At 39.4% G+C, this 21,801-nt stretch overlaps 1 protein-coding gene across 1 annotated transcript in view; it reads left to right on the top strand.

The window, feature by feature from the left end:
* The window catches only part of PHLPP1 (PH domain and leucine rich repeat protein phosphatase 1), a 135,569-nt gene that overhangs the window by 62,318 nt on the left and 51,450 nt on the right, over positions 1-21,801 (top strand). The window contains exons 2-3 of the mRNA XM_074544905.1: positions 11,102-11,298; positions 13,335-13,460. Of these exons, the coding sequence (XP_074401006.1) occupies positions 11,102-11,298; positions 13,335-13,460 (323 nt within the window). The remainder of the gene's footprint in view (positions 1-11,101; positions 11,299-13,334; positions 13,461-21,801) is intronic.

Below are 21,801 nucleotides of genomic sequence, written 5' to 3'. Positions count from 1 at the left end.
GTTTTTTTTAGCACGCTCACTTTCCTGTCAAAGCTGAAATTTATTTATATCAAAACTTGTTTTGATTTCTCCTAGATAACTTCCTGAGGCCTCAGGAGCTCCAAATCAGACTGTGTACTTGGGAATCTGGACCTTTGTACACACTTTTTCCTGCTTTTGCTGTGGGTGTGAGAATTTTCAACATTTTTCTTACAGGGATGTATAGCATCAAAGAAGAAACTTTTAGAGTGTAGTCAGGCTTATGAGCTACTACTTGTGATTGTCCTTTCACAGACCCATGGAGTGCTTTGGACAGAAAAATGATGGGTTTGGGGATGACTCAGATGTGTGATAGTTCATTTAATTTAAAAAGGGAATGGAAAAAGCCAATGTCTTCTGGTTTTTTCCTCTCCTTTGTAATAAAACCGTATGATGTGCACTCCTAGACAATTCCCATATGCTATCCAGTTACTCCTAGTCTCTGAGGTAGGAAAGAGAAGAAACTGTGTCAAACCTGATATCTGTGGGCATGTGATAAATCTTCTCTGCCTGTTTCCAGGGGTAGAAAAGCATTGAGAAAATGTTCTCTTTCATGTTCCTTCATGATGCATATCTCTCCCCACTGTTTCTTTCTTCACACTTTATAAAATCAGCTTTCCTTCTGTCTTGTGTTCTTTTTTAGCCCCCTGTGGAATGTGGTCTGAGGCACAGAATTTTGCTGCTGACACACATTTAATGTATATCAGCATAATCCAACCTTTGTCATGTAAATTTGAAAAAAGAAAACACTTGAATGATTGAAGTCAATTTAGTGTGAATCAAAGGGTCTGTGTTCTTCAGCAAGGAAACAAGGTGGATGGCTATAAGCAGGCAGAAATCCAGGTAGTGAAGCTTTCCAAGGGTATCTGCAAATCCTGTCTCTCCTTTTTCATCATCCAGGCTTCTGTGTGGTTCTTTGAAGCTGCTTTTGCTGATAAGAGAGAAGTGAAAAATAAGGGCTGTTAAGGTGGTGTTAGGAATGGTCCCTACAGTGTTGTAGGAGAGGGAGAAAGAGGCAACCAAGAGTGTCCTTGTGTCTTGCTGCAGCTCTCACTTTCTGCTGAATATGTGCTCCATGCCTCCTTACTGAAGTCAGAACCAAAGATTGCTCTGACTAGCTCCTTAAAACAAAAGGTTTGTATGAGCATCCTACATAAAATCACATGCACATGTAAATATTGATGACTAGTACATGAAAAAAGCAGCCAAGGTATAGACATAACATGTATGGACTTACCTAGCAAGTTGTGAACAAAATAGTTGATATGATGGAGTAAGATTGGATTGTCAGGTCATCCAGGATTCCTTCTAGCAATAGCTTGAAATCTTATGTTAATGAAGCTGAATCTTAAATGACGGATAAGTCTCTGACTAATTGCTTGTGCTGTTTCTTCTGACTTTTGTATTTCTCTGTCTTTGTGCAATTTAAAGCAGTCACTCAATCTTTACATACTAATTCCTCTCTTTATTTATTAGGTATTGTGGCTTTTGATTGTAGATGTTGCCAATTCCAAATCCAGAATTCTGGCCTTTTCTTTGCAGGGCTAAACTTTGGAGGGACTTGACTGAACAAGTTATGTATTTTTCAGTATAGTTTCATATCTCAGTTATTTGTGATTTTTTTAAACCAGACATAGTTGAGATGTGCTAGTAATAGATGTGCCTTGCAATACTCTCCAGAATTATTTTGATATAAGCTATTTATCAGTTGGGTCTGATGATAAATCTTGAGTTTAGATTTTGATCTGTGCAACAATGCTGCTACAGTGGTAGGAAGTGTCATACTTAAAATGTTTTACCTTAACAAGGATTTAGATTAGTACATGCTTTTAGATATGTAGGATGCCTGACTCGTTTCTTCTGATAAAAGAACAAGGAGAAAAATCACTGTACTTGGAACTTGAATATGTTTAAATATACACAAAGTAGCTTAATCATCTTGCAGTTGATGGAATTTTAGTCTAGAATACTTTGAAAGATAACTTTTGTGTTATGTAAGAAGTTAATGCAAAACAATTCTTGACCTAGCATGCACATGTGTTCCTCTGTAGCTTTTTAAAAAAATGTTTGACCACCCACATCTTCCCTCCTTGGGGCAAGGCAGGTATGTTCCAAGGGCTTGTGGGGGTTTGCTAAGCTTTTGCTGATAAAAGGAGCATGAATTCCTACATTTCTGTTGTAGTACTGAGGCATACTGATGAACTTCTGCCAGGGGCTGTCATTCTTCCTTCTCAGAGGAGTGTGCGTTCAAGTGGTTATTTTGAGCCTACATTGCCATGCTTCATGTTGAGCATCTAACACTGATAAAACCTGAAAGCTGCTGCTAACTTCAGTGTAATTTTGCTCTTCAATTCCATCAAGACTCAAGCTTTGCCTAAACAGTTGGTTAGCTCAGAGCTTTTGCCAATACAGCAATTGCTTTAGACAGGATAAGTATCCTTTGGGATGCCAGGGATTTTACTGTGCTTGTGGCTTTATTGTGCTTTTGGAGTATAACAAGTAGAATTCAATTTTTGCATGACTTCACCAGAAAAAAAGTGCATTTTCAGCACTTTGTTCAGCTGTGCTTTATAGGGGCTGAATTGGGAAGGAAGGGGAAAGGTCAGTTGAGCATTCACTAGGTCCCATCCTACAGAAGCTGTACATGCTGTCATAAAAGTCATGGCAAGTACTGGTGACTTTGTAAGTATTTTTTTTTTTTTGCCCCCATCTATTACATTTTCACCTCTTTAATATCAGTGCATAGAAATGTAAAACTTGAAAGTGGAGTTTTTTGAGGCCATCTTAATTGGGGATAACTTGAAATGTATTGCTAAAAGTATTCTTTTAAAGAAATACATGTAAGGAATTTAACCAGAATTTAGCACAAGTCTTCCCAGTGTAAGACTAACTTTGTTTTAAATTTACTTTGAGCAGAAATACTTGGTAGATTACGTCACTGAAGAACTTAGTCAGTAGCTTCCTTAAATGAATCCTAACTTCAAGATGGGAAAGTTGTTTTAGATAGGACTTCCTGGAAGCCTATAGACCAATATTGCAGCTTTTTGCAACTTTGTTAAAGCACAGGAGGAAGATGACATTTTTTTCTTGATGGTACATTTTCAGGATATCTCAGTTATTTCTCCTAGGAGAGGTGACATATGGTTCTTTCCCGAAAGAGTCGGTATTGAATTTTGTTAGGTGACTCTCTCCCTTTTATAAGCTTTCTTCAAAATGAGATATTTTAACAAAACAACAGAATTCAGCCTGCATCTCCATTGTATTTTTAATACAAAAGTTAAACCAAACTTCTGCTTCCAAGCAGAAGTTTGGACATCAAGTGTGCCTTTATTTTGCTAAAGTAAACAACCTTGCCTCATGGATTTCCTGCAGACAAGTGAAGTGAATGGGGATGCAAAGGTCTGAGAGTGAATGTGAAGGATCCGTGTTTCAGCTGCAAGAGTAGTCTGTAGGGATAGATGGGGTGAAGAGTTTAAGAACCAGGTGGCTTTTCAGTTTGTTGGTGGTCACTGTGTGTTTATAGATGTTTGCTTGTACAAACTGAACTTCAAAATCTGTCAAAATAACATTGAAGCAGCTAGATCTTGAGTTCACTTGCTACAATCAGAGCAATTGCATTCCAAGGCTTTGTGTTTGCTGTCTCTACATAGTAATCCAGATGAATTTCCTCTGTGCTTGGGTGCTTTAAATTGCAAATAGCATCCTGTCCACTGCTACATATCCTGCTTTAGCTTGTTGCCTTTATTAGGTTGTCCTAGTGTAGGAGTTGTGCTGGTTAGCAATGACTCTTCAATGAATTCTGCTGAATCACTGTTAGGTTTTCCTTCAGAAGCTTTTGCTTATATTTGCTTATATACTTTGATACTTAGGTTTTGACATTATAGGTATTACAGCCATCATCCATGGATCTACGTGGCACTTGATAGAAAAGCTTTTCAGAGAAGGGATTTTTGTTGCATTTTGCCTGTGATATCCTTGGACGTGTTGGTACCATGGTTTTAGGGCTCCTGTGTCAAGATGGTGAGTCTTGTTGAGAACAAGGTAAAGGGAATGATCAAGTGAACGAAGACTAAACTCTGTCTCAATGGGGAAAGAGGGATATTTTCTGTATTAAATGCATACAAACCTTTCCTCCAGTGAGGATTTACTTTGAAGTGGAGGGTAGGATTATGACTATAGAACTATTAACTATGTTTTATTGTATCATATCACGTAATGGTAATCCTTGCTTTTAAGGGTGATTTTCCTGTAAAGTAGGAGGAGCATGTTGTACAAAGACTAGAGGGTTGTCTGTGTTCTACTCTGCCAATTTTGTCTCATATTGAATGTTTCCTTAAAGAAAAGGATGAATTTAACACAGTTCAGTAAAATTCATCATCTGGAGTCTGCTTTTCTTTCTCAGGTGAAAGGATAGTAGAGCCTTCTAACAGTAGAGCTTGAACTGCTAATTCCTAAAGGATACTTAACTAATTCTGTTTCCTCCAGTATCCATACTATACACGGTGCAGCAGAATGAGGAGTATAATGAGTAAACTATGGAACTATGCTGATAGTTACATGCCCTTAAGAACAGTATAATGGCAACCAAGTTCCTCCTTGACCAAGCAGTATAGAATCAGTCTGCAGCCTTGTGTTAAGTCTTGCAGCAATCTTTAAGAGTCTAAGTAGCTTTGAGGGAAAGAATTCAGTTGCTAATTTTGGAATGATTTGACAGGTGAAACTTTGATATATATTCTTGGTCTGTTACCTTTGCAAAAGCAGCCTGCTAGTAGAGACTGTGAGGTGAATCTTTGGTATTAGGTAAATATAAAACCTGCTAATTCTGTGCCTTCGTTTCTAAATTAAAACAGTGGGGACAAGAAAAAATACTTCTAATAAGCAGGGGTCTGTATGTAGGTTTTCTTTGTACGTTTCAAATAAAAAAAAAGAGAGCAGTACAATAGTTTGAAGTATTACTTTTTTTCTTTTTTTTTTTTTTGCTTTCTTTGCCACCCTCTCTTTTCTTTTTTAAATCTCACTTGCTGCTTTATTTTTATCTCATTGCACTGGAGCTTGCCTGAAGTCATCACTGCTGTCCTTAGTTTGACGAGAATGAAAGGGGAACAGCCTTACATGACTGAAAAGCTTCAAAAACATTGCAGACAGTTTTGTCTGTATTTAATGAAAGGACTTGAGCAAAAGTAGAAATCTGCAGAATGATTTGGCAGTAAGGTTTCAGCAACAACAATTGCAGCATAGTTTCCCAAAAGGTGGGCAAAGACACTCAAGGGCTTTCCACGTTTTGAGCTAATTGAGGCCTCTCTGCACTTTTATTTAGGCAGGACCAGTGTTGAGCTTTGATTTGCAGGTTCACAGGCGAGGTGGGATGAGCTGTTCTGGTTTCAGTTCAGTGAGGTGGTGGAGATGGTTCTCCAGGTGTGAACTCAGGGGCTGCCACCCACCCTGCTGGCTCTCCCTGACCAGCTAGGGAATAGCCCAGCTTTCCCAACTGGATTCAGATCAAAATCTTCAAAACTGAATGGTGGTTTTTGGGTGTTCTTTTGCTCCAATGCGTACAAGAATTGAAATTCACAGAATATTTGTGTGTGTAATATCTTGTTTCTGAAATGACTTGCTGAAAGCCGTGGGTGGGTTTGATTGCATGTCCGCTCCACAGCAGCCACTATGTCACAGCTCTGGCCCCTACGTGCCATTCCTCTGCTCTCCATGCTGGACTGCTCACCTTGAGCTGTCCCTAAGGCCTCTCAGTGAAAAGAAGCAAGAAATGAAAGCAGCCTGTTTTGTCTGAAGGGGCTCGGGGACACCGTGCGAGGAGCAGCTGATGTGGTAGGGCTGATGCAATGCTGGCCTCGGGTTGGGGGCCCAACTATGCAGAGGAGGATGATGATCTCTGTAGCTGCCCAACTGTAGCAGGAGAAGTACATCCCTAAATTAGGCACTCAGAGTGAATTCAGTCACTTCTGAGAAGTCTCAAACTTCGACAGTATTCCTGCTGAATAATAACTTAAGCCTCTCTTACCACTGGCAAATACCCGAGATGGCTTGGGGGGTGGGCAGTCTCTCCAGCTGGCTGGGCTGCCTGCACCATGCAGGTCACGAGGAATTTTTAGTTTTCATTCCATCAAACCAATATTAGTAATAAAAATAAGACCTGCTGCACAGAAGTGAACGTGTTTCTTATGTCAACACTTTCCCCTGCTCTTATTTTGGTAATGTCTTAAGTCGCTCTTTAGAGACAGACTTTATTGGCTGTACTTTTCAAACAGGGGGAATACGAAGTACTTGCAACTTAATCAGCCATATTGCTAAAGAGAGGTTTTTTTTCCTCCCCAAGTACTTTTATGTCCCATAATGAGCTGGTATTTTATAACTTCTGCTGGTAATTTATTCCACATGCCTTTCATCGCTGGGATAAAGAGCTTTACTCCAGAATCCAAAGCAAGTGGCTGTGGGTATTTATTTAATAAAGTTTCAAGTCTCTACACCAAGCAGGATGTCAGTGTGTTGTGTACCCGGAGCTTCCCAGGCTGCTTGTGGTGAGATCTTAGTTCTTTAACATCATGGAAAGATTACCCCTGTCCCGTTCTGCTTCCTATGAAGCAGGGTAGGTTCTGTGATTCTAAAGACAGTCCTGCTGTTTCAATCAAATTCCTTGCTTTTCTTTATTCTTGTGAATACTGCTAGTTTCCCTCCAGGACTTGGGAGGAGTTAAAACTGAGAGGAATTCAGCCATGAATATCAAGATAGCCAAATGAGTGGTCTGCTCGTAATTCCTTGAGGCATCTCTTCTAATGCCTTGCACAGAACAAAAGTCCTGTTGTGGGGGTGCTTAGGAGTTGCTGTAGTCTTGGAGACCTGACAGGAATGAAAAATAATCTTTTTTATGGTTTCTTGCTAAAATACTCAAACTGCTTTGGTTGGGCTTAGCATTTGAAAAACATTTTCTGGTATGTGACTCTTCTGGATGTTTTGGCTTATTTGCCTTCACTCTGATCAGTGCAACAGTAATTATATTTTAAGTTTTTGGCAGGATTCAAATTTATGTTTCAAGTCGCAAAGGATCATCATTGCCATTTTATCTGCATGACTGTTGGCTTTGGTATATTATCACAAGCCCTTGTGAAAACTCATTTGCTTCCTTCAGGGTTAGTTAAAATTGAAGAATCATCTCAGTATGTGAATCTCATGCAGCCTTCTAAATCTTGAATTGGAGGTCTGTGAGGCAGATTGGGGGACTGCTGGTGCTTTTACTGAAAACAGTGCTTCCACTGGCACTGTTAGAGGCAGGGTACCTCAAAACCAACAGATTTTTGGTGGTGATGCTGTAGTTATGCCGTAATTTGTGGTGCTTGATTCATGGCCTGAAGGCATTCAGCTGTAGTCCAAATTACCCCCCATCTTTCTGTACTCTTGGAAGAAAAAATGTCACTTCCTTCTGATTTGGTTGTTTTCCAGGTCATAGAAAAGGCAGGTGCAGTTCTGAGCCTTTCCCACGTCCTCCACTCATGAGCCCTCTTGCAGGAGACTCTGCCACCTGCTGCTTTCCTCCCTGAAGTGAGGAATCTAAGCCAGCCTTAGATTGCTTCACACTCTTTCCAAACCCCATCCCACTTCTGCTGTGGCAGAGCACACTGTCATTTAAACTTTTCCTGCTTTTATGTTCTCTTGGCAGCTAATACCTGAGCTCTTTAAAGCTTAGTCTGTCCAAGCTTATTTTTTAGTAGGCAAGGCTGCTGCTTTTCAAATGGCTTTTGCTCACTGTTACCTGCAAAAAATACTTGGGCGGATTTATGAATCTAGGAATTTAGTTCCACAGCTAGTTGGTATGTCCTTGATTAACCTCTGTTTAAAATCAAAATAAGCCAGTAGCTTTTGACTCCTTTTTTTTCCCCACTTGCATGATAATAGTATCACAGTGTTTTATCAAATATCAATGATGACAGTCCTTAAGCAGGAAGAAAACTGAATATGTGAGCAGATTGCGTCTCAGGCAACAACATGTGATCCAATATTAAACATGAGCTTTTCAAGTTACAGAATCAGGGAAGAGCCCAGGTTGGAAGGAACCTTGAAAGATCATCTGGTGCAACCAGATGGTTGGTTATGTAGTGAAGTAGACAAGAAATGGAAGAGAGAAACCATTTGCTTTAATGAAATTGGTCCAGTGTTTATTTCTGTATGTTCTCATCAAGAAACCTTCTGGTTTTCACTTAGCAAAGGACAGTACTTGCTGGGAAAAAAGCACCTTAAATGCTTTGAAGGGTTCCTTGAAGTTTAAAGGGCTGCTTTTTTTTTCTCTTGTATTTGTAGGAGTAACTGAAAGTTCATATTCCAGTAATTTTCTAGTCAAATATGAAGTTTGAGAGAAAATACAGTTCATATCTAGCAGAAATACTTCTAGTGATAGCTCTTTTCCAGGTTTTTTAGTAAACTTTACTAATGGTACTAATCTTGCGACTTACAAATGCTGAGAATTTACGTGAAATTTTAGGAACTACTTTTCAGAGACTTCTGAGTAGTTTTGTGGTTCCACCTTTGCCTAACATAATGTACTTAGCCCAAGAGGGTCTGGTCCTAGAAAGCAGATTTCTCAGGCATCTGAATTTATTTTCCCCTGTAAATTTCCCAAGACTAGCTTTCCAGTACTCCCTATGAAGTGTGAGTACCAAGTGTGGTAGTCGTTTTACCACTGGACTAGGCAGGATAATGCATGCTACTGCTTGATTGCCCCAGAATGCTGTTGTGTTTCCTACCAAGCATCTTGGCTGCAGCACTGTAACCAGAGCTCATGCTCTTTCCTATCCAAGATATTCCTAAAACATTTCTGAGGTTTGGTGTTTTCTAGGACACAGGTCTGCCCAGATTAAGTGCAAATTATGCCTTTTGTTCCTGAATGTTTGTGAAAGTTGCATTTGATTCTGTTGAAATGCTAAATGAGCTTGTCTTCCCAAGAGATTGAATTTATGTCTTGCAGTCTTAAGGGGTTTCTATCAGCAGCATGTTCTGCTTCTCCTGGGAAGTTAGAGAGCACATAGTCAGAGAACAGACCTAAGAATCAGGTCATAGAACAAAATTTTAGAGGTGCAGCTGCACACATCCCTGACAGCTATTCCTTATACAGTTGTGCTATTAGTATTTATCAAGCACTTTTTACTCCATTACAGAGATGTGGTTGTTTATGTGCGTTAATTCTTTAATCAGTGCTCTGCGACATTTTGCACAAGCTAGATTAATTCTCAGTTACTATAAGAACTAAATATTTCATATTCCAAATGTAGTGTTTGGTTCAGCTTTTGTGTTTGTTAAGGCTGAGTTACTCTAATTTACTCACTTGTATTCTCTATCAGTTGTCTTGTGGCTTTGCACGGAACACGTGTCCCATTTCCCTGTGTTAGACAAAGAGTTAATCCACAGCTTCTGTGGATTATACTGCTGTAGTTATACTGCTTGGCAGTGTAACTACTGCTTTCTTGGAGCACCTATTTTTGAATTTGATGCTGATACCTTGTGGGCATTAAAGTTGCCATGTTTCAGCTTCAAGCAACAGTGATGTTCCTGCAGATCCAAACTGGCAGATGCTGGTAGCCTAAATGCTGGTGTTTATTAGAGCAGAGCAAGGCTTGAGGGTAACTGTGCCAAGTGTTGGCTCATTAAATTGGCAGGAAGATTCAAAAAGGCTGCTTTTAAAGATAAGGACAAGAATTGGCATGGGCTGGGCAGGGCTGAGAGAATGGCAGTGGATAGGGCATGTGGTAGGTGTCTTCTATCTTTCTGTAGACAATTTGAAGGCAAGAGCAGACTCATTGAGACAAATGAGCTGTCATGCAAGCAGGAATAATAGCAAGTTGAAGTAATAGTGTGCAGCACTTGTCACTGCTGGAGATTGTAGGCACAGCTCTGAAATGTTAGTGTTAGAATCAACTCTGCTTTTCTGGAGTCCTAATGAGTTATTATTTCCTTGTATTTAGGAATTGTGGTAAATATTAGTGTGGGGAAATTAGTGATTTATCTTTTATTGTGATAGGGAAGCTACTTGAAATTAACATACCCTTTGGTTTGTTTATCCAGGGGAGCTCCCTCCCAAAGTTCATTGACACTGGTGTTCTTACATAAATTTGAACTGGTTTAACCTGAACATGATTAGCTCTTGTCTCTGTTTGCAAAATACTTACATGTATTTGGATTACTCAAATTTGGGCTGGACTGTTTAAGGTTTGATAGGGTAACTTGGTGTAGATAAATCAGATTAGAATGAGTAAATTGTGCCTCCCTTTTACATCCTGAAAGAACAGAGTTGAGAGATGGTTGTCTTTGTGTTGCCATCGCTCATGATGTTTTCTGTAGAGTAGAATCCTATTAATAGATTAGATTAGTAGTATCTGAGGCATTTAAAGTCATTTAACAGATTTGGTCTAATTGATAGCTATGCTAATAATCTGAATTACTAAAAATAATGAATTCGTTGGAATATACACAAAATAACCTCACTCTTTCCAAATCTTTACTCAGACTAAAGCAGGGTCTTTGAGGGATTTCATCTGCATTGCCCCTGCTAACGTAATGGCTGAGTGTGCTGCCTCTGCTGTGGGGGTTGGACTGAGCAGTGTGGGCTGGGGGAGGTAGGGCCTGTGTTCTTTGGGAAGCTTTTGAAGCTGTTTGATCCATGACCTGAAGGATAGCCAGGAGAGACGTGGAAATGCAAAGATATGGGTCAGCATGCACTACATCTCCCCCTTCTGCAGTTACCACACGCCTCCTGAACTCAACAGGAGCCAATTCCTTATTGTTGTGGATGAACATTTGATTTCCAGGTTCTAGAGAGAAGGCTGATACCATTAATTGGTGCTTCTATGGTTATTGCAGATTATTTAATGTGACCTGCTCCTCATCATACCAACCTGTATGGAAAAAGACTGTGCTGAAGCTAATATTAAATTACCTGCTTGCATGGTTTTGAAGCTGTACATCATTTGCCATGCTGCAGTTTGTAGCTTGAAAATTTCCTGATCAAGTCTCAAGATGACTTGAGTGAAAGAGGCAAAGATTTTCTGTGATTAAGTGGATGCTTTTGTTTCTATTTCAGGAAAGCCCCACAGCACTGGCAGCTCCGAACGGATTCAGCTCTCAGGAATGTACAACGTTCGAAAAGGGAAAATACATTTGCCAGTCAACAGATGGACAAGACGCCAAGCTATCCTTTGTGGAACATGCCTAATTGTCTCATCAGTAAAAGAAAGCCAGACTGGAAAGATGCATGTCCTCCCTTTAATTGGTGGAAAAGTAAGATATTTTATTTCATTTATTTGCTTGATTAACCCCTGTCTATTTATGAAGAGAAGATTGCATTCAATTAGGATCATTCTGACCCTCCAAAAGCTTGTTTCTATAAATGGGATTTTCAAAGTATATAAATTACTTTTGATTATGGTCGGTCATATTTAATGATTTAGAATGTTTGACTTAAAACTACAAAGAAAAGCAATGGATGCACAATCAGTGTCTTTTTCTTGTGTGCAGTGTTAAGTGGTTTATGTATGCAGTAGCATACAGCCAAAGGATACATGCAGGTCTGTTGTGTATGCTCTCTGCCGTTCCTCCTCATTGAGGTTTTATCCATGCTGGATTATTCTTTAGTTCTGAAAATTAACAAATAAGGGCATGGGCTTATTCTGAACATAGTGTGAGTTTCTGAGTATTCAGCATTGTATGAGTAGTGGTCTGTTGTAAGCTAACAGCAACAAACATTTTTCCTTGTGAAAAGCAAAAACCGGACTTTTTTCTGATAGATTACATCTAAAGCCCAGGAGTTCCAGACTGAACACAAGCAAATATATTTTTCCCACTGGGATGGTGACTGAGCACTGCCATGGGTTACCCAGATGAGTGATGGCATATCCCTCACCCCTGGAGATACTTAAAAGCATCTGGACGTGGTCCTGGGCAACTGGCTTTAAGTGGACCTGCTTGAGCAGGGGGTTGAGCCAGATGACCTCTGGAGGTCTGTTCCAACCTTAACTCTTCTGTGAAACGTAGTGAAGACAGTAAGATTACAACATCATTCTTTTAACCTAAGCAGTGTTTCAGAAAACTATTGTTGGCTTGTTTAACTGAGGTAATGGGAAGAGAATCATAATCTTGAGGATGAATTTACAGCTTAAGTAATCCTCCTTTACCTTACATTCTGGTAAGTTGAATTCTGAAGAGTTATTTGGAGAGAAACAAGTTTCACAGTATTATATATGCAGACTAGAGTTGATTCATTAATATTCTATACTAGCAGTGTGAAAAGCAGAGCTGCCTTCTACGAGCTGTTTTTCCTGCCTCTTTTATGATTCTTCACATGATTCTTCAACTCTTCCTGGGAGATACTGAAGTAGAAACATTGTCTTCTTTTGGCAACAGTGTGTGAACTCTGGAGAGTGAATTGTGTTCTTGGCTGTGGATTGCTGGAAAGGACAGGATTAAGGTTCCCATCAGCCTTCTCTTTGAGATAAATATTCTTTTCATCTCAATATATTTCTTTTAATTTTAAAAGGGAAAAGATTATGTACCATTTTAATTGCTTAATGTGGAATTTCTAAGCAGCTTTTGCACAGAAATGCCTTATGTGATATAAAACATGCAGACTGTGTTAAGCAGAAAGTTGACAACAAATTTTAAAAGAAAAGGATAACTAAGCTCAGAAAAATGTACTGAGGGCTTCTGCTGACAAAGCTTGGGAGGAGGGTGCTTGGCACAGAACTAAGTGTTTTTTAAATTATTGCTCAAAAAATATTCTTCCTCATCCCCATAAATACTCTGCACTTCCTGGTTTGCAAAGGCTTTCCAAAATGCTGTACTGAGACATTGACACCATAAGTTGTGTGGGACTTCTCGTGTATGGTAGCAGAATGATGTACTCTGGGTGTTTTTTAACAAGTTGAGAAATGCCAAAGAATTTAATTGGACTGTAAGAGCAGCATTTTGTTAAGCCTGTTTTTAATAACCGGGGAGTAAAAATTGTATTTTTTTAGGTTGCATAAAAACAGCCTTAAATGCGTTTCACTGGCAAACCTTTTATGGTGTTCAGTTTCTATTAAAATGTTTATGTTCTTGATGGTTTTCTCTGTTAGCTCTTTCCTTCTTCTTTTCTTATTCCTGCTTGTGTGTGTAGATTTCATATTTATTTGACAACCAAGGTCCAGCTTGGTTGTTTGAGATGGTTAGTCTGGCTCTCCTTGATGATCTGCTCTTGGGCACACTTTAACTTTGCCTTTCGGGAGTTCTGCAAAGAGATTTTTGATTCTTGTTGACTCAGTTTTGTGTCTCTGCCGTAGGTGGAAGAAGTGAAAAAGCACCAGCACTGTTTAGCATTTAGCTCCTCTGGACCTCAAAGCCAGACCTACTACATTTGTTTCGATAACTTCACTGAATATCTGCGGTGGCTGCGACAAGCATCAAAGGTGAGAATGCTGCTGACTCTGCTGGGAATGGGATGTCTGGAGAGTTTCCCCCAGTTCAGTCTTCTCCATGCAGCAATACTGTTCCTTTTTGATGGTCAAGAACTGCTATTGCTGCTGTTCTTGCTTTTTTTGGAAAAATCCAGATTGAGAGCTCGTGGTAATAGGCATGAGCACAGGCAATAGGGAGGTGAGTTTTTCCGCATTTACACCAACATTTCTTTCTACTGAGGCTGTGTAAGCAAAGTGCTGTACTGAACTTCATCCATTTTCTTATCAGCTGGATGGATCTACTGAGATCATTTTAACAGCAAGGATGACAAATATAACTGTCAACATTTCAGTTAAAAAGCATTTTTTCAGTGTTATTAAAACCTAAAGTAATTTCAGGGTTTTAAAAATTCATTCCTTACATAGAACCTAAATATTAAATTGCTAGAATAAAGGAATTTTTTCCTGCTTTGAAGTGTTGCTGAACCTCTCTCTAGTTTAATAACTGATTTTTGGGTTATTTGTAATAAGCAAATAATTTTCTGTCAGTGAAAAAAGGTTGCTAACTAAAACCTTTGTAAAGTAAATTTTATACTGGGCTAAGAACACAATTAATGATAGGAATTTAGGGCTTGCATTTTTTTGTTTACTCTTCAGTTTCACCTTCTGTTGTTGAAAGGTATTTTTGCAGTTGTCTGTTTTATCTCTTAATCCCTGCCACTTTTTTGCTAAAGCTTTATATATCTTGAACAATTCTATTTTTCATACTTACTGCAACTGAAGTTTTTTTACTGTGTTCTCAGCGTGCTCTATTTGGTTTTGTAGTCAGCCCTAAACTGCTCATTAGTTCCTTACTTGATAGGACTCTCCATGCTCTTTACTATGTAAAAGCAACTTAGTTTTATGTAGCGGTACTTGGAGACACTTATGTAGCACTAGATCTGTTTTATCTTTAGATTGCAATAATGTATTATCCAGCTGATAGCCAATGATACAGCCTAGGTTGTGAGCTTTTTAAAAGGTTTGATTGGATGTCAAACTTTCTTCAAACAGTAACTAATGCACCTTCTAGCACATGCATCATTTAAAATGTCTTTTAGGGTCTTTTTCTCCTAGTAAGTTTTAAAATTCTTTTAAAAGAAGCTGTTCTGGCATATCTGCTTAGGTCTGTTAAGCCTCAAGGTAAAAATCCCCAAGGCGTGTTTTATGAGATGGTGAGGCACGGTCTGTCAGGTTTTTGAGTCCTTGCTGCTTTGGGGCTGTCCCTAGGACAGTGGTGTCCTTTCATCTCCAGAGGGTTTGACATCAGATAAATGAAAGGCAAATCTAATGAGTGAGGAAAACAGTGGAAAACAATGAACTTCAGAGCTAGAGATAAATGGCCAGAAAGCCCCTCTGAATTACTGGCAGCATAAGCTTGTTCTGTGCCATGCTGTGCTTCTCTCTTTCTCTTTGGTTCACCCAAATGACTAACAGCATCGGGATGATAGCCAGCATGAGAACATATCCCCATGCACTCATGATAACCTCCCATTCTTATGTAAGTGTAGAAAGAAAATACATAGTTTCAAGTGTCTTTTCAGACTGTCAGAGGTGAAGAAACTATGCTATTCTTTTAGTTGGTAAAACATGCTTTGAGGAAAAATAAAGGCATTTTAAACCCCAACTCCCCAGCCCCCAAACCTGAAAATTAGCATTCTGCATTCATGGATTTTCAAACAGTATTTTGCCACTTCAAGTTGTTTTTTTTTTGATGTTTGGGGTTCCTGTCCTGAGACAGAAAAACAGAGACAAGCATGATTGTATGCAAGGCAGTCGAGTGGGAAGTGCTGCACAGTAACATTGTTTCTGAAGAACAGAAACAGGGAAACTAGTAGTGCTTCAAAAGTAGCTCAGATTTCCTCCAGCTGATGCTGTTTGTGTCAAAGAGCTTAATTGTAAGGTGTACCACACTTGATTTACATGTATAAAGAAATTACAAAAGTTGAATCTTCAGCTCTGTAGTTCAGGCAAACTAACATTCATTTCCTATTGCTGGGGAAAAACCCCAACATTTATATGAGGTATTCTCCCTCAGGTGTTTGGGAACTAATCAAGTTCAAAGCTGCTGAAACAATCATGCTAACTAAGAAAATACTGTGTAAAGCACTGTGTTTCTAAAAGCAAGCATATTTAGCAAGGGTGCTGTTATGGCTCTGAAACTTAGTTTCTAGTTGCTTGCTATGGGCTAGGTCATATGGTGTTTACAGATTCTTCCCTAATACTGGTGTTGTATATAGTACTTGCACTTTTGTGAGTTGTTATGAATAATATTTAAGACTGTATTTTAAATATAGATGTTGTTTAATGACATTTGTTCTGAAAGTGACATTTGTGTTGACTTACATTGAGCAGTAGTTCTTCAGAGTAGTTCCTCTCCTTTGTGCTCCTGATACATGCTGCTGAAAACTGAGGCTTCTGATTCTTACTTAGTGTAATGAAAGCTTTAATTATAAATTTTATTGCAGAAGGAAATCCCTGGTAAAATACTTCATTAAAATGGCTCAATTCAGTTTTTAACTATGAAAAAGCAATTCATATCTATATTCTGTATACTTCAGAAGAGGTAGAAGATGATGTTGTTTTAACTTTTAAATAACAAGCTCAGTCTTGAAAGGAAGCTTGCAAAGAATGCTTGCTCTGCAGTCTTTCTCCCCACAGAATATTGGCAATGTTGACTTTTTAGTGGTGGTTCAGAAGGAGACAAATCCTAATGCATCACTCCTGCAATAAATAGGTGTATGCTAGAAAAGATTTGAATTTGTGTTTGTGGAGACTGGAGTTTAATTGAATTAAGAATAAGCATTGCTCCTGTATAATCAGATTCATTCTAACAGTGGAATCTATCACAGCCAAGACCACTCTCGTGCTCTGCCTCTGAAGTTTTGGAAGGTGAATAGGTATTGGGATTGGTTTTCCTATATGTATGTGTCCTGAGGTGAACAGAACTTCTGTTTTCAGGACAGACTAGAATTATTGCACAAAAACTGACCTAAATATCGAACTTGGTGACATACTTATTCCAAATAGGCCACTTTTAGATACTCTGATTTAGCCTCAAACAGAATATTTTTAAAAGCTGGAGATCTGTCTTGTTCGTTAATATTGATAGTTCTGTACCACAGTGCATTTCTTTCCTTTTACTTTCCAAAAACTGGAGGGCTAATTAAGGAAGCTTAAAAGGAAAACAACAGCAACAGATTTGGTCCTTTGTGATCTAATGCATTCGTTCTCTTGTCAAGTGTTGAAAAATAGGCTTATGCAACTGGGAAGGGGGAGCAGAGGGGAAAGAAAGGAACATCTTCACAGCTTTAAAGAACTTTGTCTGCATAAAGTTGTCATGATAGTTATGGAACTGGCACAATTACTTGCACAGCAAATCTGCCACTGTTTGCTACTTGAATGTCAAATGCAGAAGGACAGGGCAAAGAACTTGTGTTTAACAGGGATGAGGACATGATGAGGGGGTTCCTCATTGGCCACTTCCAAAAACTGAAAAGCTACACCTTTACTGTAGAAGAGAGAGAGGTGTTACACATATGGCGTTAGGGAGTGGTGGGGCTTGCTGTTGTGAGGCTTTTATTTGGGATGTGGTCTGCTGTTCGATGCTTCTATCAGCTAAACCTAGCAATTTTTCATCATGTGAAATTTCTGTTGTGAGCATTGCCTGTGACACAGTTCATGACACGAGTGGTTTGGGTGGAGTATAAAAGGATTAGCAGTCCTCTATGTTCTGAGGCATGCAGTTAAAATGGGATGTCAAGGTCTGCCTAGGAAATTCAGTATTGCAGAGCTTATGCCAGGATGCATTACAGAATTTTATCTTCTTGGAAACAGTGTGCCCCACTGGGCATGCCAGGATGAGTTATGTGACCCCAGAGACCCTCTTTCTCCCCTCCTGGCTGCAGGGGAGCAGGAAATGTGTCAGCAGCTTCATGTGACAATTATTTCCTGCTTTAGTGCTTGATTCAGTGGGGCAGGTAGAGGAAGAGAGGAGATGAGGGACAGGGGCTGAGAACAAGGCATGTCCGTGTCGGTGGGGAGAGATGTGCAGGCAGAGCTTTGTGTGTCTGCGCAGCAGTGACCAGAGTTGGACAGCTGTACCTGGGCACAAGTTGTCATGTGGGGCTTGGATGCCTGCACGCAAAAGAGGCCTGCTGTTGAAAATGCAAGGAATGTCAAAAAATAGGATTTAAAACCTATGAAATTTAAGAGTTTTCTCTTGTGTGCTTTTATATTTTCTTTTCCCAGTTTCACTTGTCTCTGTGTTAATGTCTGTCATGGAAGTATGTGGTGTTCCTAACAACTGTAGCCTGTGAAAAAGGAGAGATGATGTCAGTGTACGTTATGTTTAAAACACAGTAAAAATAGCAAGAATAGCAAATTCAGCTGAGAAGGGCATGCTGCCATGTTGGCTTTATTCCTTTCATGTCAGTGCAGAATGCTCTCTTCATACATTTAGTTGCACTGTGAAGCTAACAGAAAATAAGAACAGATTAGAATTTAGCTTATGCTATACAAGTAAGTAATGCAGGAGCCTCTACAGCTGTAGTCTCCATCTTTCCTCAACTTGTGTAGAGATCTACCTGGAGCAGCAGTGTAAAATTATTAGTTTTGCTTTTTGCTTTTTTTTTCTCTAAAGTTATCTAGTTCTGACCATCTGCCTCAGTCTTCTGACTTTTCAGTCTTCTTATTTTTTCAGTACAAATATGAGAATTGTTGTAAAAAAAGGGGAGTATGAGCCCTGTAAAGCTGGTCTGTAACTCTAGTGATATGATATTTACTTCCGATGAGGAGAAAAGGTTTGAATTCTGAACACATACTTGGTGCTACAGACCACATTTATATATATATAAATTCTGCAGAACTTAGAAAATAATTTCTGACCTTGACTGCAGTTCTGCAAAAGTATTTCCAAAATAGGGGACCAAGATGATTAGCTTTTGGATGTGTTTTACAGCAACTGTGCTAAGGAAATGCAGTGAGCAACAATTGAGCATTACTGCTAAAGATGTACCTGCTTTTCAGCTGTGCTTCATCCACCTTTGAGACAGGGATAGATCATCAACTGTGGGACTGCTTTTTCCTTCAGCACAGAAGATTCTGCTCTTTAATTAAAGTGGTGGGAAATAAGGTATATCCACTTGTGCATATAGCTTCATCCCTATTTCAGATAGTTTCAGATGTTAGTGTTCGTCTTTCTCCTGTCAGCCATGGTCAACCGGGAAAAGTTGTGTGAGAAACTTCCACACCAGCTTCATTGTGGAACACAGACTTTGCAGAGCTTTTTAATGCGAAGTACACCTTCCAGTTTGTAAAGAAGGCTTGAAGCCACGAATCTGATTGTTAAGTTAGCCCTGCATTGTATTTGCCTTGGCTTGCCCTCTAGGTGATTGGCCTATTTTATATGTATTTCTGGATACTGTAATGAGCTGTCTTCACAGAGTTCATCACTGCAGTGATTTTTATTACCAAGCTTCAGTTGTTTCTGGAGGCATTAGGAACAGTCTTTTCTAATGCTTACTGGTCAAAATGGGCTCAGAATACCTTTTTGCAGAGCTTTGATCACAGAACAGCCCCAATGGTGAGTGTAGGAAAAAATCATATGCAAGGGTAAAATAGTTTATTTTAAGATTTTTGGGATGTTACTTATTACAGTGCTGACAACTTTTATGTCACTGGATGCACTGTCTCCTTTTCAAGTGTCTGTTAAACCCCCTAAGCAATAGATAATCTTCTGGAGGAATACTGTGGAGAATTTTATTTTCCATGCAATTTGAATTTCTAGATTAGCATTTTTGCTTTTACCTTTTGCTCTTGGTTGTCACCTGTGGTCATTTCACAGGGAATTGTGTACAACAGACTACTTGTGTTGCAGTTAGGAATTTCTGACATTTCCTATTAGCTTTATAGTCTTAGTCTGTTTGTGTTTGAATGTACCATTGTGATTTGGGGCTGCCTGGTTTCATGTGTGTTGGGAGCAGGTTGGAGGTCAGGAACCTGCTGGTTGGTCACTGTGGAGGTGACCATGAAGTAGTTGTTTTGTTTCTTATGCCAGTTGAGCTTGGAGGCTGAAAAATTAGTCTTTATTCTAATATGACCTAAAAATTAGTTTATATACTGCCAGCATCAGTGGGCATCTTTTGAGAATAGCCTTTAAGCAAAGCTCGTTTTCTTTGTGAATAACAATTTGTGTTTCTTCGCACTTCAGACTAAGCAGCACCAGTAGCCTCTTGGAAAAATTGATTCAACATCTAGTCAAGGGAAGAGAACCCAGGAAGATTTTTTCATTTTTTAGTGCCTTTTTTTGACTTTTGAGCTGATCCTTACTTACAGGAAATATGATGACTCTAAGTTTAGTACGAGGAAACCATTTTTTCCCCTAATACCATAAAATGACAATGTTGAGATAATGCTGTCACTAAAAATAGATCCCTAAAAATAAACCCACAGCTTCCTTTTGGTGGTGATTACAAATACTCAAACATAAACAGACCTCTGGTTTCCATGCGGAACTTGACTTCCTTTTCTCTGTGTGTGCGAAATCCTCAGTATTTGGGACCTTTGCTCTGAAGTCATATCTGGTCATTCTTGCTGTTGATGGCTTCTTATCATCTCAAGTGTGAAAGCAGAAGATTGGGCAAAGCAAACTTGAAGCCAGTTTTCTTGCTCTTTTGATGATAACACTTGAAGGTTTTCCTCCTCCTCTTTCCCTGAAAACCCTATTGTTTTGTGCCTTTTGTTATTAGAGGTTAGTTGACCTTTTGGAAATTAACTTCTGGGTGTGTTTCAGTGTAGTCAGTCTCTGTTAATGGTTCAGGAGGGAAGCCTGATATTTTGTCTCAGCTGATTAATTTTGCATGTCTAAACAGTTCAGCTGATTTTAAAGTGTAATGGTGACTTGAAGCTCTTCATTTGTATTTTAGAGAAATTACAGTTTCGCTGTTTAGGTTTTTTTTTCTTTTGCTGGAATTTAGAGAGTCTGTGGTTCTTGTTTTGGGCTTGCTGCCTTCAGTTAATAATGATTATTGAAGTATTGCAGCCAAGAGTGAGAACAGAAAGCTAGGTATCGCCCACGCATGTGGAATAGCATTCCAGTCCTGTATTTTGAAGCCTCTAAATCAGGTTCTGGTATTGTTGAAGCTGAATTTGTGCAGCTCTTGCTTAATTACAGGAAAGCATCACCTGGAAGCTCAGTGAGGAGTTGTATATGTTATCTTTTAAGGTGTGCTCAATCCAGAAGGATCCCAAAATGATTTCAGTAATCTCTGGAAGTAAAAGAGTAGAAACAAGTGGGAGAATTAATGTAATGTTGATCTTAATGAAGCTCAGGGGAACCAAGTGTCCACAGTGAGCACATCCTATAGGACAGGAGGGGATTGCAGGGACTGACATACTGCACAGAATTTTGGTGTGTGTAAGGTGTGATAACGGAGCTGATCTTGAAACTGAATGGTGGTAACACTGAAAGCCTTTCCAAGCAAAGTCTAGCAGCAAGGAAGAAAGGAGAGGAATTATTAGGAAAAACCTATCTTTAGGGACATTAACTCTCCTTAGGCCTCTTCTGTAGTCAGTGGAGAAGGATTAAAGTCTCCAAGGAGAAGAGGGAATGAGTGCTGGAGACCAGTTTTTGGCCACAGGCCAGTAGAGCTATATCCATGATTATTTGTATTGCAAAATATTGGGTCAGAAGGCCTTTCTGTGTTAGAGTGGAATATTGGCATGAAAAGAGTTAATCTCAATGTTGAATTAATCCATATGATACAGCTGTGTCAAAGAACCTAGATCAGCAATGGAGGACCTAGCATAATCTCTTGCTTAACACAAACAAGAAAACCCTACCACCCTCTCCATGTGGGACTGTAGAGACTCAGACAAGTGAATTTCCAGTGTAAGTCTTACTGGCAAGAGTCTGAAATCTATAGTGTATCATAGAATGGTTTGAGTTGGAAGAGACCTTAAAGATTATCTAGTTCCAAAATTCCCACCATGGGCAGGGACACCTTCCAGCAGACCAGGTTGCTCAAAGCCCCATACAATCTGACTTTGAACACTTCCAGGGACAGGGCATCTGCAGCATCTCTGAGCAACCTTGGATTATCTTTGTAGCCTTCCTCTAGATATGCTTTGAAAAGTTCATTTCTTTATTGTGTTACAGACTTTAGACCTCATTGCAGCACTCCAGGTGGGGTCTCACAAGGACAGAGTAGAAGGGGAGAATTATCTTCTTTGCCCGCTTGGCCACGTCTCTTTTCGTGCAGCCCAGCCTGTAGTTGGCTCATGTCTGGCTTTTCATCGACCAGAACCCCAATCT

The sequence above is a fragment of the Zonotrichia albicollis genome, chromosome 1 (genome assembly GCF_047830755.1).
Source record: "Zonotrichia albicollis isolate bZonAlb1 chromosome 1, bZonAlb1.hap1, whole genome shotgun sequence".
In the NCBI taxonomy this organism is placed as follows: Eukaryota; Metazoa; Chordata; class Aves; order Passeriformes; family Passerellidae; genus Zonotrichia; species Zonotrichia albicollis.
The sequence above is the reverse complement of the archived record's forward strand: the minus strand, read 5'-3'. Positions and strand labels throughout refer to the sequence as shown.